Below are 17,063 nucleotides of genomic sequence, written 5' to 3'. Positions count from 1 at the left end.
ACTATATTCATATTCAAAACGGTATAAAACGGAAATGTACCGATGAAAAAACAATCCGTTTTGTACATGTTGACTGGAAGCAACTCACTGATAATCGACGGGTGTATTAGACCGATAGCCATAATTTAAGATATATTTTAAGCACTCGCAAATCTCGCAGTCCCCCCATTGATTAAAGCGGTGGCGTTCTAGACCTATATCGCGCATTAAGCTCCAGCGCTGAATGAGTTAACACTTTGATCGCCAGGGTTAAATTCATAATTTACCATCCCTCACCAGCCCTATTTAACATGGAGAAGTTCCCCTTCTTTGCAGGGCTATAACTTTTTTAATTGTATTGCTAAATTGACATTACTATGGCCCATTCAACGTCCTATATCTATTGTTCAGGGTGTAGCAACGTTATACTTTTTCATTCACATATTCATACTAAAATACGGTCTAAAGTATAAGTATGTTTTTATCGTTTTCTGCAGCTTTCTCCAGAACTTGATTTATAGCCCCAAATGCATTATATTGATGATGAAATACAGTTTGATAGGAATCTGTGCGAGATAAAAAATTTCAACTGGACGTGCTTCTAGGAGTTACTAAGTATGATCTGATGTTGACCGGATGGGCGGGGGGTCGTTTATAATTCCGTGGCCAACGTTATATCATTCATCTAGTGTGGGTGATATGATCATCAGAGCAGTTTATATCGAACACGGTAAAAAATAACGCTGAATCTTACCGTATCTTCCTCGCGCCGTTGGACGATGAGCGTGGAACTGAAATATTCCTATTATGGGATGTAGAAATATCCAATCCATTTCCAGGTTGTATAATAGTATATACGTCCAAATCATGTTGTTTATCGAGTTATTTGCAACGGATCGATATCCAGTGTGTCAAGATGGAGTCCCGCTAACGATAGCGAGTGCCCGGACGAAATATGGGTGAGCACCACTTCATCCGCATCACTTCCTGTTTGGGCGATCCGCCGATCGGCCACCAGATGGCGCTCTTGAACCGTTGGAGAGTTGAGAGGGGCTCAACAGTACATATGTCTCCGGGGGAGAAATATGATTTCGATCACAGATTTTTGAAATATTGATATCAAAGACGCTGCCCAGCGTCTTCGGCGATTAAAGTGTTAAAAGCAGTGCTTGCTGCTGCTGCTGTTGTTGTTGTTGCTCCTCATTAAAAATCTAATAAAACTGCGTAGACCTATTTTAGCCAATGTAAGTCCAACCTCATAAAAACACATTCATGTGAGAGTTAGATGGACCCCAAAAAACACAAGCCCAAAAACAAACGCACAGTAACGTCACACGTACCACTAACAGAGTCGGCAAGGCTTCGGTTTCTGGTAGTCAGAAGGATCCGACACTGGATGTCGAAGGCCTTGAGCACCGTGATGTCCCATACATCATCCAAAATAAGCAGAGACCTGCAACACACACACACAGCCCTAAGCTTTAAAACCAATTGCTGAAGTTCAGGACAATAAAACAACACAAGCTCCAGTATATCAACACAGGTGTTTTGATAGGTTGCCTCCCTGGGCCTGCCCCGCCCACAACACAGGTGTTTTGATACAACAGTAAGACAGGCCCCTCACCTGTGTTTTATACAACAGGTGGACTGTAAGACAGGCCTCTCACCTGGGGTACCTGTGTTTTATACAACAGGTGGACTGGAAGACAGGCCTCTCACCGGGGGTACCTGTGTTTTATACAACAGGTGGACTGGAAGACAGGCCACTCACCGGGGGTACCTCTGTTTTATACAACAGGTGGACTGGAAGACAGGCCTCTCACCGGGGGTACCTCTGTTTTATACAACAGGTGGACTGGAAGACAGGCCACTCACCGGGGGTACCTGTGTTTTATACAACAGGTGGACTGGAAGACAGGCCACTCACCGGGGGTACGTGTGTTTTATACAACAGGTGGACTGGAAGACAGGCCTCTCACCGGGGGTACCTGTGTTTTATACAACAGGTGGACTGGAAGACAGGCCTCTCACCTGGGGTACCTGTGTTTTATACAACAGGTGGACTGGAAGACAGGCCACTCACCTGTGTTTTATACAACAGGTGGACTGGAAGACAGGCCACTCACCGGGGTACCTGTGTTTTATACAACAGGTGGACTGGAAGACAGGCCTCTCACCTGGGGTACCTGTGTTTTATACAACAGGTGGACTGGAAGACAGGCCACTCACCGGGGTACCTGTGTTTTATACAACAGGTGGACTGGAAGACAGGCCACTCACCGGGGTACCTGTGTTTTATACAACAGGTGGACTGGAAGACAGGCCACTCACCGGGGGTACCTCTGTTTTATACAACAGGTGGACTGGAAGACAGGCCTCTCACCGGGGGTACCTCTGTTTTATACAACAGGTGGACTGGAAGACAGGCCACTCACCGGGGGTACCTGTGTTTTATACAACAGGTGGACTGGAAGACAGGCCACTCACCGGGGGTACCTGTGTTTTATACAACAGGTGGACTGGAAGACAGGCCTCTCACCGGGGGTACCTGTGTTTTATACAACAGGTGGACTGGAAGACAGGCCTCTCACCTGGGGTACCTGTGTTTTATACAACAGGTGGACTGGAAGACAGGCCACTCACCTGTGTTTTATACAACAGGTGGACTGGAAGACAGGCCACTCACCGGGGTACCTGTGTTTTATACAACAGGTGGACTGGAAGACAGGCCTCTCACCTGGGGTACCTGTGTTTTATACAACAGGTGGACTGGAAGACAGGCCACTCACCGGGGTACCTGTGTTTTATACAACAGGTGGACTGGAAGACAGGCCACTCACCGGGGTACCTGTGTTTTATACAACAGGTGGACTGGAAGACAGGCCTCTCACCTGGGGTACCTGTGTTTTATACAACAGGTGGACTGGAAGACAGGACACTCACCGGGGTACCTGTGTTTTATACAACAGGTGGACTGGAAGACAGGCCTCACCTGGGGTACCTGTGTTTTATACAACAGGTAGACTGGAAGACAGGCCTCTCACCTGTGTTTTATACAACAGGTGGACTGGAAGACAGGCCTCTCACCGGGGTACCTGTGTTTTATACAACAGGTGGACTGGAAGACAGGACACTCACCGGGGTACCTGTGTTTTATACAACAGGTGGACTGGAAGACAGGCCACTCACCGGGGTACCTGTGTTTTATACAACAGGTGGACTGGAAGACAGGCCTCACCGGGGGTACCTGTGTTTTATACAACAGGTGGACTGGAAGACAGGCCACTCACCTGGGGTACCTGTGTTTTATACAACAGGTGGACTGGAAGACAGGCCACTCACCTGGGGTACCTGTGTTTTATACAACAGGTGGACTGGAAGACAGGCCTCTCACCGGGGGTACCTGTGTTTTATACAACAGGTGGACTGGAAGACAGGCCTCTCACCTGTGTTTTATACAACAGGTGGACTGGAAGACAGGCCTCTCACCTGTGTTTTATACAACAGGTGGACTGGAAGACAGGCCACTCACCGGGGTACCTGTGTTTTATACAACAGGTGGACTGGAAGACAGGCCTCTCACCGGGGGTACCTGTGTTTTATACAACAGGTGGACTGGAAGACAGGCCTCTCACCGGGGGTACCTGTGTTTTATACAACAGGTGGACTGGAAGACAGGCCTCTCACCTGGGGTACCTGTGTTTTATACAACAGGTGGACTGGAAGACAGGCCTCTCACCGGGGTACCTGTGTTTTATACAACAGGTGGACTGGAAGACAGGCCTCTCACCGGGGGTACCTGTGTTTTATACAACAGGTGGACTGGAAGACAGGCCTCTCACCGGGGTACCTGTGTTTTATACAACAGGTGGACTGGAAGACAGGCCACTCACCTGGGGTACCTGTGTTTTATACAACAGGTGGACTGGAAGACAGGCCACTCACCGGGGGTACCTGTGTTTTATACAACAGGTGGACTGGAAGACAGGCCTCTCACCTGGGGTACCTGCGCAGCATGAGGAAGCGGAGGCGCTCCTTGGCCTCGTCCAGAGAAGCGGGCGGCCTGTGGACGGACTGGGGGTCCTGGCTCTGCTCCAGACGGAAACACAGGGACTGGATCTTCACCAGCAGGTTGGGCTTGTCCACCTGGCCGACGGAGAGCCAGTGAACCCCTGCAGGGAAACACTCTGGTGGGGAGGACAGGGAGGGGGGGGGGGGGGGCAGGGAGGGGAGGGGGGGCAGAGGGCATGGAGGGGGAGGGAGGGGGGGGGGCAGAGGGGGGGTGGGGCAGAGGGCAGGGAGGGGCAGAGGGCAGGGCAGAGGACAGGGAGGGGGGGGCAGAGGACAGGGAGGGGGGGGCAGAGGACAGGGAGGGGGGGGCAGAGGACAGGGAGGGGGGGGCAGGGAGGGGAGGGGGGACAGGGAGAAGGGAAGGGCAGAGGACAGGGAGGCAGAGGACAGGGAGGGGGGGGGCAGGGAGGGGGGGGGGCAGAGGACAGGGAGGGGGGGGCAGAGGACAGGGAGGCAGAGGACAGGGAGGGGGGGGGCAGGGAGGGGGGGGGGCAGAGGACAGGGAGGGGGGGGCAGAGGACAGGGAGGGGGGGGCAGAGGACAGGGAGGAGGGGGGGGCAGAGGACAGGGAGGAGGGGGGGGCAGAGGACAGGGAGGGGAGGGGGGGGCAGAGGGCAGGGAGGAGGGGGGGGCAGAGGACAGGGGGGCAGAGGACAGGGGGGCAGAGGACAGGGGGGCAGAGGACAGGGAGGAGGGGGGCAGAGGACAGGGAGGAGGGGGGGGGCAGAGGACAGGGAGGGGAGGGGGGGGCAGAGGACAGGGAGGCAGAGGACAGGGAGGGGGGGGGCAGGGAGGGGGGGGGGCAGAGGACAGGGAGGGGGGGGCAGAGGACAGGGAGGGGGGGGCAGAGGACAGGGAGGGGGGGGCAGAGGACAGGGAGGAGGGGGGGGCAGAGGACAGGGAGGAGGGGGGGGCAGAGGACAGGGAGGGGGGGGGGCAGAGGACAGGGAGGGGGGGGGGGCAGGGAGGGGGGGGGCAGAGGGCAGGGGGGCAGAGGGCAGGGAGGAGGGGGGGCAGAGGACAGGGGGGCAGAGGACAGGGAGGGGGGGGGGCAGAGGACAGGGAGGGGGGTTTTATTATACTTTATACTTATAGCACATGCATGAGTCTGGTCTCCTTTGAAAGGTAACATTCTTAGGGCTTGTGTCCATAGCCGACGTTTTATGAGTCGTCAGCTCCTTTCTGTCATTCATCAGGCGCGCTCCTCTTCCCAGAGCCGCGCCTCGCGTTTTATGAGCTCTCGACGGCAGCGTTTTTGGCGGAGCTCTCCCAGCTCATAAAGTTGAAACTAGTTCAACTTTTTTGGAAAGCAGCGCGCTCATCAATGTAACTCATCGAGCAAGGGGCGGAGCCGCGGCTGGCGCGAGCTCTGGGGAGACCCAGAAAAACGCTAGAAGCTTTTTTTTCTTCTTTTTTCAAAGCGGTCCGCCTTGAAAAAAAGGCTTTGAGTGGACACATAGCCTTACACAATAAAAATAAAATCATCATACGATTAAATGCATACATTTTTTTTACTTTTAATTCTTTCTGTAGTTAATTAATCAAAATTAATGCGATAAAGTCCCAGCCCTATAAAATACATAAAGGCATCGATTCCCATGTTTCCACAAACCAGAGGAGTACCTTGTATCTAGAGTTGTTCCGATACCGATACCAGTATCGGAAATGCCGCCGATACTGCCTAAAATGCTGGTATCGGTATCGGCGAGTACACGTAAATTCTAGCCTCCGATCCCATGATGTAATTTATCTCCTGCCGAGTCCTGCGGAGAGTGAGGATTATAAAATGAACATGTTTTAAAGTGTGATGCTGTGTCATTTTAACAGCAGATACACTTTCTTAAATTCCATTGTCCCCGACAGTGCGGTGTGACGGGGAGCTCGGACGGGAATCGGGATGTGTTTGGCTGGTGTTATGATAGCATTAGCTGGAAAGATAGCTAGTTGGAACAACATCCGCTTTAACGTTACATCAAATCAGATGATCGCCTGTCCTTTCTCCAGGACCTAACACTGTCCGTGACCGTCTATCAACAATAATGCACCCACGGTGAATTGTATTTAAGTTAAGTAGCTACGGACTAGCGTTAGCTGACTATTACTAACGTTATCAAATGTCAATGCGGGAAGACGAGCTAGGTCAGTTAGCTTAGCTTGATAACGTTACCGTGTCTAAAGTTGGTGCATAATCCAGCAATAATGGCTGCAGACCTGCAAGCAAAGTACAGCAAGTGCCAAAGGATAAGAGTCTGAGGCGGAGTTTCAAAAGAGAATGTTGAATATTTATTTTGCATCAAAAATCACAACATGAACGTTCTATCTGCCACTAGCTTACAGACTGAATAGGGTATATCTGCAGAGCCACTGAGTAGCGAGTGCAACACCGTTTAATGTCCGTGTGGATCATTGGAGTAGGGTATATCTGCAGTGCTGTAGCCCATACTCATTGATTAATGATACTAATACAAATCTATACAATCACCTGTTGAATAAATACCATTACTTTCTAGTTATTACTAAAACACAGTATAACAGTATCCAAAAAAAAAAAAATTATAATTTATATAATTTTTTTTTTTTTTTTTTTTTTATGCACTGGTATCGGATAAATATCGGTATCGGCCGATACCCAAAGCTTAGGTATCGGAATCGGATCGGAAAGGGAAAAATGGTATCGGAACATCTCTACTTGTATCACTTTGTTTGACATCAGTAATGGCACCTATTATCCAGTTTTTTTTACTCCAATAGTCGACACATACATTTAAACATCAAGTTTCTCAGCAGAGCATGGAAGAGAGAAGGAGGACGTACTGTACGTGTATTCCAGCGGAGAACTGACAGGTTTCTCACATTATCAGTGTAAGTTGTGGTGAAGAGTGTTCTATCAATGTGATGTAGACAATGGATGTATGTTTCTGACTAGTGTGTGTGTGTGTTGTAAAATGTCCATCCATCAAATTAATGAATGAATGAATGACTCAATCAATCAAACTAGGGTGACAGTTACCATCTTCCTGGACTTTTACTTTTAAAACAACATTGTTCAATATTACACTTACTGTACACTTACTGTATATTTTATATTAGAATGTATATAGATAACATAGGCAATGTAAATCCCGGACCGTATTTTATTATTATTAGTTTTATTCTAAGGCTTATTTTTTTTTTTTTATTCTTATTCATGACTTTGTTTTGTCTACCTAAATGTTTACTGTGAGCGACTTGTAGTGCCAAATTTCCTTCGGGATGATTAAAGTATTTGTATTCTATTCTAACTTAATCAGTCAATTAAATAATCAAGATAGTGTAGATCAGGGGTTCCCAAACTTTTCAGGCCGTGACCCCCAAATAACGGTGTCAGAGAGCCGCGACCCCCACTATTATAGGAGGTTAAACATTTTTTTTTTTTAAATTAAAAAAAATGTATATATATATTTCTTCTTTTTTTTATTATAAATGGAAATGTATGGTTGAAACATGCAAACGTTCAAACGCACACACACTGATAAGCATTGGAGGCTTTTAACCAGGGCCGGACTGGGGAAATCATTCAGGCCAGGAAATATAGTGCAAAATATAGCCCCAGTCAGGCCACTTTTTAAGCAGGGGGTCTGGGGTCCCCCACCAGGAAATTTTTTGTTACAAAGACTTTGATTTCCAAAATCAAATACGACCTTGACAGGTGGTCAAAACTCAAAAACTCAGTACAGGCACGGGTATCAATAGTTAAGATGGACGTCCTACCTAGAATCAACTTCTTCAGCTCAATGCTACCGTTACCCCCTCCAGAGGGTTACTGGAAAGAATTACACTCCTCCACATACAAATTTATTTGGAATAACAAACCACCACGTATAAAAAGATCCACCGCACAGAGAAACAGAGCAGACGGTGGTATGGCATTTCCAGATTTCTACAACTATTTTAAGGCGTACACTTTAAGACCACTGACAACATGGTTTGATCCCCAAGCATCAGTATCCTGGAGAAATTTAGAAGAAAATATAGTAGCTCCACATAGGCTGAAGGACATAGTATACACCAAATTATCAATTAAGCAATGCAAACGGAAATTTGGCCCCATAATTACTCATGCGATCCGGATATGGCATGAAACACAAAAAAAATATTCTATCCCACAGAAATGGCATAATCATACTCCCTTATTCAATAACAATGCACTCTTGATTGGAAAACAACCTATAAGATTCCCTAGATGGGAAAAGCAAGGCATACACTCATTAGGATATGTTTTCAACAAACAGGGTTTTTGTAGTTATGATGAAATATGCAAAAAAAGAATAATAATTTATTTGATATTTTTTTTATTTTTTTTTATTATCATCTGGCGACCCCCCCTTTGGGAACCCCTGGTGTAGATAACAGTGAAGCCAGTCTCTGATCAAGAAAGATCAATAAGGATGTATGTCAGACTATGGACATGACTACCGTGACCCTATGACCCATTATGTTTTTGAATCTCCCGTTACATATCTCACTGTTTACCTTCGATGAGTGCGTGGTCTCGGACGGCCTCGGCGGCCAGGACAGACTTCCCAGAACCGGCCATGCCGAACACGGTGACCCAGCCCGGGTCCTTCTGGAGGCGGTACAGCTTCTGCCTGACCCGGTTCAGAAGCTCCGGCCTGTTCACAGACACCACAGGCCTCTGGGGCACACCACCCTCACTCAGAACCGTATGGACTGGAGAGGGAGAGAGGGAGGGAGAGAGAGAGAGAGAGAGCGGGGGGAGAGAGAGCCAGAGAGAGAGACAGAGAGAGAGACAGAGAGACAGAGAGAGAGAGAGAGAGAGAGCGGGGGGAGAGAGAGACAGAGAGAGAGAGAGAGAGAGAGACAGAGAGAGACAGAGAGACAGAGATTACAGTGGGAGAGAGAAACAGTAGGCCTACCTACAATAGGTAGAGAGCATTGAATTACAAAACCCAATTTTCCAGAACTAGTCCTCATGATGTTCCAAGTCATATGTGACTCAGCACAGACTAGAGGTCATTTTGAGGGATCTTCACATGTTTTACATGATATGAAAGTATTCATACCTTCAAAATAAGCCATCACACAAATTAGAGATGTTCCGATACCATTTTTTCCTTCCCGATCCGATTCCGATACCTAAGCTTTGGGTATCGGCCGATACCAATACTGAGCCGTCCTGTCTCTCTTCTCTCCTTCCTTTCTAAAACACTTGAACGTGCTGTATCCAACCAACTTACTACTTATCTCTTACAGAATGACCTCCTAGACCCTAATCAGTCAGGCTTCAGGACTGGTCACTCCACAGAGACAGCCCTCATTGCGGTCACAGAGGCACTTCACTTAGCAAAAGCGAAAGGCCTCTCCTCTGTCCTGATTCTCCTAGATCTATCTGCAGCCTTCGACACAGTCAACCACCAGATCCTCCTTGCGGCCCTCGCAGGAATGGGAGTGGCTGGCTCTGCGCTGACATGGCTGTCATCATACCTCAATGACCGCTCCTACCAAGTGTCATGGAGAGGGACCCTGTCGGCCACCCGCCCCCTGCGGACGGGTGTCCCCCAGGGCTCGGTTTTAGGACCCCTTCTCTTCTCCCTCTACACTAAATCACTGGGTAACATTATCACGTCTCATGGCTTCTCCTACCATTGTTATGCCGACGATACTCAACTCTTCCTCTCCTTCCCTCCCTCAGATATCCACGTCTCTGTGCGGATCTCGGCCTGTCTGTCCGACATCTCAGCCTGGATGACGTCCAACCACCTCAAACTGAACCTAAGCAAAACAGAATTGCTCCACCTGCCGGCCAAATCCTCCCCCCTAACCGACCTTTCAATCACAGTCGAGAATGCAGCTGTGACTGCGTCCCCGACCGCCAAGAACCTTGGTGTTGTCCTCGACGACCAATTGAACTTCTCTGCTCACATCGCAGCGACGACCAGAACCTGCCGATTCCTCCTGAGCAATGTCAGAAGGATACGCCCCTTCCTGACAAAAGAAGCCACCCAACTCCTCGTCCAATCAACAGTCATCTCCCGCCTCGACTACTGCAATGCACTGCTCGCTGGCCTCCCGGCCACTGCCACTAAGCCTCTTCAACTCATTCAGAACGCAGCGGCCCGCCTGATCTCAAACCTACCGAAGTCGGCCCATGTCACCCCACTTCTTAGGGACCTGCACTGGCTCCCCATTGCTGCACGAATCCGCTTCAAGGCCCTCGACCTAGCATACCGTGCGGCAAAGGGAACCGCTCCCGCCTACCTCCGGTCAATGGTCTCTAACTACACACCCTCAAGACCCCTACGCTCTGCATCTTCTGGCCGCCTCAGACCTACTCCTATCCAAGCTCCGGGAGGGTCATCAAAGAGAAGTCGCCTATTCTCAGTCCGTGCCCCACAATGGTGGAATGAACTACCCACCCCAGTTAGGACAGCCGAATCACGTCCAATCTTTCGCCGTCGACTAAAGACGCACTTCTTCAACCATTATCTGAATTAAAAAAAAAAAAAAAAAAAAAAAAAAAAAATCTAACCCTAACTAACCGTACTGTCATGCACTTGTCCTAATAAACTAACCTACACTGTAGCACTCAACACTTTGATGAACATTGTTGCTCAGCTGATAGAGTTGTGCCCTTCCTGATGGCTTGTCGTACAGAACTTGTAAGTCGCTTTGGATAAAAGCGTCAGCTAAATGACTAAATGTAAATGTAAATGTGATCCGATACCAGTGCATACATAAAATTAAAAATAAAATTATATACATTATAAAACTTTTTTTTTTCAGCTACCGTTTTATATATACTGTTTTTTTGTAATAACTATAAAGTAATGGTATTTATTCAACAACAGGTGATTGTATAGATTAGTATTAGTATCATTAATTGAAAACTATGCTCAATGAGTTCACCCACGGAACGGTTGTTGGGACATTGATTCCGCACGGACGTTATATGTTGTTGCACATTGTTGCCAGAAGGCTCCGTTTAGGTTAGCTACTGTAGTAGCAGAGGCTCTGTTGTGATTTTTGCACAATAAATATTCAACATTCTCTTTTGAGACTCTGCCTCAGACTCTTATCATTTGGCACTAAAAGCTAAACATTGTCACCGGTATGGCTGTCTGCATTATGTCATTAATTGCATGCATGTGTGGGAGAGGTTAGCCACGTTAGCGTGAGCTAGGTTAGCGTGAGGCGTGAGCTAACGTTAGATGGAAACAAGACAATATAACGTTATTGGTGAAAAAGTGATTTGCCTTGGAATACTCCTTTGCCAACTTGCTGTACTTTGCTTGCAGGTCTGCAGCCATTATTGCTGGATTATGAATAGTCCCAACTTTAGCCAAGGTAACGTTAAAGCTAAAACTAGCTTTTCAGCTAGCTCTTGCTAATGCTAATAACACCAGCAAGCGAACCCATCAGAGCTCCCCGTCACACTGCTGTCGGGACGATGCCATTTAAGAAAGTATCTGCTGTTAAAATGACAAACAGCATTGACACTTTAATTCACGGTCGATTAAAAACACATTTGTTTTATAATGCTCACTCAGGAGGATACCGCACGTGTTGTTGATAAATTACGTCATATGGTATCGGAGGCTAGCCTTTCGGCATACTCGCCGATACGGATACCAGCATTTTAGGCAGTATCGGAAGCATTTCCGGTATCGGTATCGGAACAACTCTAGTACAAATCGGGCAGATACTTTTCAATCTATGTCTTATTAACCAAGATGATGCCACAATCGCTAGTTTTGAGCCATAGGTCTAAAAAATAAGAAAGAGCCCTGTCTGTTAACTATCTATGCAGAATACTTTACCCAGAAAGCATTGCTATTATACTGTAACACACACACACACACCTTCCAGTCTGGGCAGCCATTGTGCCTTTGTTATTCAGATGTATGCGAGAGATTACTCTAACTACAGAATAAAGGAAAATGCTAAAGTAGTCAATATTCAAGATTGTATTATCATTTAAAATAAAGGACAAAATAACATATAACATAAAACAAATCTGACCTGTATTAACAATAGTTATATTAGTCTTACTGGCGAATCGCGTCCTGCTCTTCGCCATCGAGATATACCTCATCTCCAGTACCTAGTGTACTCCATCAACGAATAAAAACAAATACACCCAGCACCTGCCAGGCTCCACCCTAGTGACGTACTATATAGCACTAGGCGTGGTCACCACTCGCTCTTCCTCTATTTTCGTTTCCATCATAGCGGATGCTTGCAGTGCACCCTTTGCAACTAGTTGTTATGAAAAGTTAGAGAAATTAGGTTGAGTGCTTACCGGAGATTTGCCTACCCCTGGAATCTTCGCGGCATGTTCTGACGGCGCTCGTATGGGTTCTGCGACTCTGCAGCGGGATGCATTTCGATGCATCTCAGCGTCGAGTCTGTAGTCTCCTCGTCTTGTTGACAGCAGACAGAGGGACGGCGTGTGAGGTGTAGCTATCGAGCTACCTCACACAAGGTAGGACCTGCGCCACTAGGCATTATCGCTGGTGTTAGTAATGCTGCTTGTTGTTTTGTTAGACAACCGAGTTGTGTATCGGCGCCAGGGGCAGGATGTTTGGGTAAACGTCCCTCTGAGGTGGACGTTTCCCAGGCTGTCCTGGAGCGCGCTTCTAATACTAAATGCTATAATGCTGGGTCACTGTTCTACTGTTCCCCGCTGTGGGATGTCACTAGGCATGACAATGCTGGCGTTTGTGATGTGCTCGAGTTGTCCCGGGAGACAACAGAGTTGTGTATTGGCGCAAGCGGCGGGATATCTGGGTAAACGTTGTTGTTTTCCCCGTTATCCTGGAGCGAGCGGCTAACGCTATGCTATGTTGGGCTACTGTTTCTGTTTTGTCTCCCTGCTGCGGGAATGTCTGTCTACACTACAGTCTTCCCTCCTCTTAACCATTCATGCTGACGGTCAATCGGTGTCTACTAGGGGAGTATTGCGGGGGGGCTTTGTTTACCTTTTCATGGGTAAATGGGCTGAGGTCTAGGGCTGGTGTGCTGTTTGTGAATATTATGAATGAATGCGGGACTGGTTCTCTGGTCCGCATCCCTTTAACGTTGTGTGCATGGGCTAGCCCATTCTACAGTATATTCGTGGTGTTAGTTAATTTATTCATTAACCCCTTCATGGTGCACACCACAGTGGAGGTTGCTGGTTGCAACCACCACTGGTGCTCCGTGTTAGCATCAGTCCTTTGCTTTTGACATGTTGAAACAGTGCCCCGCCCGGCCGACGCCATGAGATGGGTCGGCCCGGCGAGTGGCTGGTGGGCTGCTAAAGCCTGTACCGCCACGGTATGGAATTGGCAGCGATTAGTAACCGTGTTCGAATTGCTGTTTTTTCTGTCAAAAATGGTGTCTGGTGGCGGGGCCTTGAGGGCCAGCCAACGTCGACACATCGCGCGAGGTTGTTGACGTTATTAGCTTTGACCTAGCCGCAAGCTATAACCGCTCAGGGCTCCCCTCTCCGCAGAGGATCTTGGTCTTCCGCTGGAGCGCGGGCGGTATTTGTCCTAGGCCCCACACCGCCTCACGCCGCGCAGCCAGAAGTGAGAGCACGGCCTCGTCAGCGGCTATGGCGAGGCCCTCGACAGGCGGCCATGTTTTCCCCCGCCAGAGGTATCCTGGGCGTTGAATCGACAGGTGTCCACAAGGCCGACAGCCTTGGCAGCCGAGGGATCGGCCATGTTGGATGAGCTCGGCTTGGAATATACAAGCCGTCGCCATCCTGCCGCGAGCAGCCCGCTCTCCGATCACTCCCTCCCCCAACATCAGCGGAAAAGGGGCTCCGATTTGTTTCCTTTGGCTGCGGGCCGCGAGCCTTCGTTGAAGCGCATGCGGCCCCACGTTTCGCTTCTCATGGGGACAGGGGCTGACACCCAGTTGATGGCTGAGCCTGGGTCTGTCCATGAGAATGTTGTGCTGTCAAGCGGCTCCCACACCATAAGCTGTGTTTGGTTGAGCCTGGTGTTACGTCTGTCAACTACAAGTGTTGTCAGCAGGGGGGCTTGAAACCTTTTTGAGGCACACAGTGCGGGCTTCCCCGACCTCGCCTTCGCCAGGCCAGGTATCATGTTGGTGCCTCCCACTCCTGAAAGATTGGCAGTGGTCTCGCAGGCGCGCGTGATTTGGGTGGTAGTAATATCACTGCAGGGCTACGGTGTGTAGGAACCCATGGGGGCCTCACACCTTGCATGTCCGGCTGCAGAACAACTCCTCAGCATGTTCTGGAGGGGTGTTCAGTGGGGGAGCTTTTGTCACCTAGACTGATGTCAGCTTCCCCCGTATCAAACCGGCCCTTTCTGTCGGGTTCCCCCCTTGGGTGCGATTGCCTCGTGGGTAGTGTCAGGGTGAGATGTCCCGACACGGAACGCTCTGCTCGCACGGGTCCAGGGTTGGCTACGCACAGCGGGTGGGACCGGGCCGCCTATCTACAGTTCCTAGCGGACCTGCGCCACATGGCGGCGGGTGCGTTGGGAGTGTCATCACATATGGCTACAGCAGTACCATATGTCGAGGTGGATGGAGAGGGGACTTGTATTTACACAACCCCACCCGTTTTCAGGTTTGGTACAGACCCCATTGTCAGGGTCACCAGCAGTGACAGCTCTGGTCAACGAGATCCAATCTCTGTGGACGAAGCAAGCCATCGTCGTGGCGTTTTCCTCCCGGTGTTCTCTGGTGCCTGAGAAATCGGGAGGGGGGGGTGTCAGACCCATGCTGGACCTGTCCCATGGGAACGTTCAGCATTTTTTGGATCGTCTCCTACCTGTTGAACACTGTCGGGTGGGGGTCTGGTTCTCCTCCATAGACCTGTAGGATGCGTATTCGCATCCCCGATCTTCCATCCTAGGGCTTACCTACGCTTCCTTTGCAGGGTTAGCGTATGAGTACCAGAGGCTGCCGTTCGGCTTTTCTCTGGCTCCCCGCATCTTCACCAAGTGCGTGGAGGCCGCACTGGGGCCTCTGCGTCGTCAGGGGTTACGAAGTGTATTCTGCCCTGACGACGTTCTGGTCCTTGGCGGTCAAGGTGGATCGTCAGGTCTCATACCAGGCAGGTTTCCTACCAGCCTGGGGTTGCTGTAGACTGGAAGTAGAGTACTCCTCTTCCCAGTCAACGGGTGGAGTGCTATGGGCATCCCTCTCAGAGCGTGTTGTCGACACGCTCGGGAGGTTCCGTCCTAGGACGGTTACGGCGCTGTCCGTGATACGCCTGCTCGGTATGATGGCATCTGCTCATTCCGTGGTCCCTCTTGGCCTCCTCTTCACCCCAGGAAGAGGTTACGGAGGTGGTTCTTTTCCAGTATGAAAAGTCAAGATAGACTGCGCTCACAAATTATAACACTGGGTGCTGAAATCCCGTCGAGTATAATAGAAAAAGAAAGCAATACGCTTGGACCAGCACTCTCAGATTTTGGTATATTTAATCGCAGCCTGAAACAAACATGTTTCGGAACTGTAATGTTCCTTCTTCAGTGTTGATGGCTAGCAAATGTTCTCACCGACAATATTGTTTTTATACCAAGAACAGCAGGAAGTGACATCATCCACAGGTGTGTTGAAATATTAAGTTGAAGGCCTTTTATGCCAAAGGGATAGGTAATAGAACCCAATATGTTACTAACTTAAACGTGCCAGAAAATGTGGTTGTAGATACAGAAACGGAGCCCGATACCCACTCTTTGCCTACTAGTAGAGTATTTAAGCCACGCAGCTTGTTTGTACCCCATCTTAACCCACCTTCAGTGGATACTTTTTGTAGACTGGTACAGAATGAGGTCTTGAATTTATGTGATACCAGCCACAAGGCCCAACTTTACCCCAATTTACTGGAATCAGAGTCGAGAGCGCTCAAGGAGCTCATGGAAAAAGACGATTTAATTTTTAGAAAAGCGGATAAGGGTGCAGGAATAGTTCTCCAAAATAAGAGTACGTATGTGACAGAGATTATGAGACAATTGAATGACATGGAGGTGTATACCCAGTTAAATTCAGATCCAGTCTTCCGATTTTCTACGGAAATTAAAACGGTCCTAAAAAGCCTCAGATTAGCTGAGGTAATCACTGAAAATGAATTTAAATTTATGTTTGTAGAGCACCCAATTACGCCTATCATTTACACCTTACCCAAGATCCATAAAGATCTAGTTAACCCTCCAGGTAGACCGATAGTCTCTGGCATAGGCTCTGCCACAGAGAAAATATCGCAATATATAGACGCACATATTAAGGATTTGGCCTCTTCACAACGCGGGTATTTAAAAGACACTACTTCCTTCCTGAGTGGGCTTCTAGTCTGTAATATTAGTCCCACAGACTTTCTAGTTACAATGGATGTAGTCAGCCTGTACCCTAGCATTCCACATGCTGACGCGTTAGACGCATTGAGTTTTTATTTAAACTCGAGAGCAGAATTACTCCCCTTCACAGAGGCGCTAGTTAGACTAGCCGATCTTGTGCTTACGAGGAACTACTTTAGATTTCAAGATATATATTATTTGCAGAACAGAGGACTCAGCATGGGCTCGCCAGCCGCAGTGAACCTTGCTAATCTTTTTATGTCGAAATTTGAATTAGAACATGTTTTTAATAATAACCCGTTTGAGAAACATGTCAAATCCTACATGCGCTATATAGATTACCTATTCTTTATTTGGTCAGGTACATCGTCTGAGCTCCATGACTTCCTTGAATATCTCAACTCTTGTAGAGTAACGATAAAATTTACTTTGAAGTTTGACTTACAAACGCTACCCTTTTTGGACGTTTTAATCAACAAAGCCCCAGGTGGGACTTCATTACATACAGAGGTCTTCAAAAAAGAGACAGACAGAAATTCGTTCCTATATTTCTCTAGCTACCATACCCCGGCTTTAAAAAATAGTCTACCTTTCAGCCAAATACTCAGGTATAAGAGAATCTGTGACACGGAGGTCAGATTCAAGGCCCAAGCCGAAACCCTACGGGAGAATTTTCATGACAGAGGATACAGT

The 17,063-nt window shown here is 48.4% G+C and overlaps 1 protein-coding gene across 1 annotated transcript in view; it reads right to left on the bottom strand.

Moving 5' to 3' along the window:
• The window catches only part of apaf1 (apoptotic peptidase activating factor 1), a gene marked incomplete at its 3' end in the record, with an annotated part of 195,041 nt that overhangs the window by 157,059 nt on the left and 20,919 nt on the right, over window positions 1-17,063 (bottom strand). The window contains exons 4-6 of the mRNA XM_084331049.1: window positions 8,563-8,760; window positions 3,977-4,166; window positions 1,320-1,432 (exon numbers count right to left, since the gene is read on the bottom strand). Coding sequence (XP_084187175.1) covers window positions 1,320-1,432; window positions 3,977-4,166; window positions 8,563-8,760 — 501 coding nt within the window. The remainder of the gene's footprint in view (window positions 1-1,319; window positions 1,433-3,976; window positions 4,167-8,562; window positions 8,761-17,063) is intronic.

Source organism: Notolepis coatsorum, assembly GCF_963971535.1.
Source record: "Notolepis coatsorum genome assembly, chromosome: 15".
Lineage (NCBI taxonomy): Eukaryota > Metazoa > Chordata > Actinopteri > Aulopiformes > Paralepididae > Notolepis > Notolepis coatsorum.
This window is presented reverse-complemented; position numbering and strand designations above follow the sequence as displayed.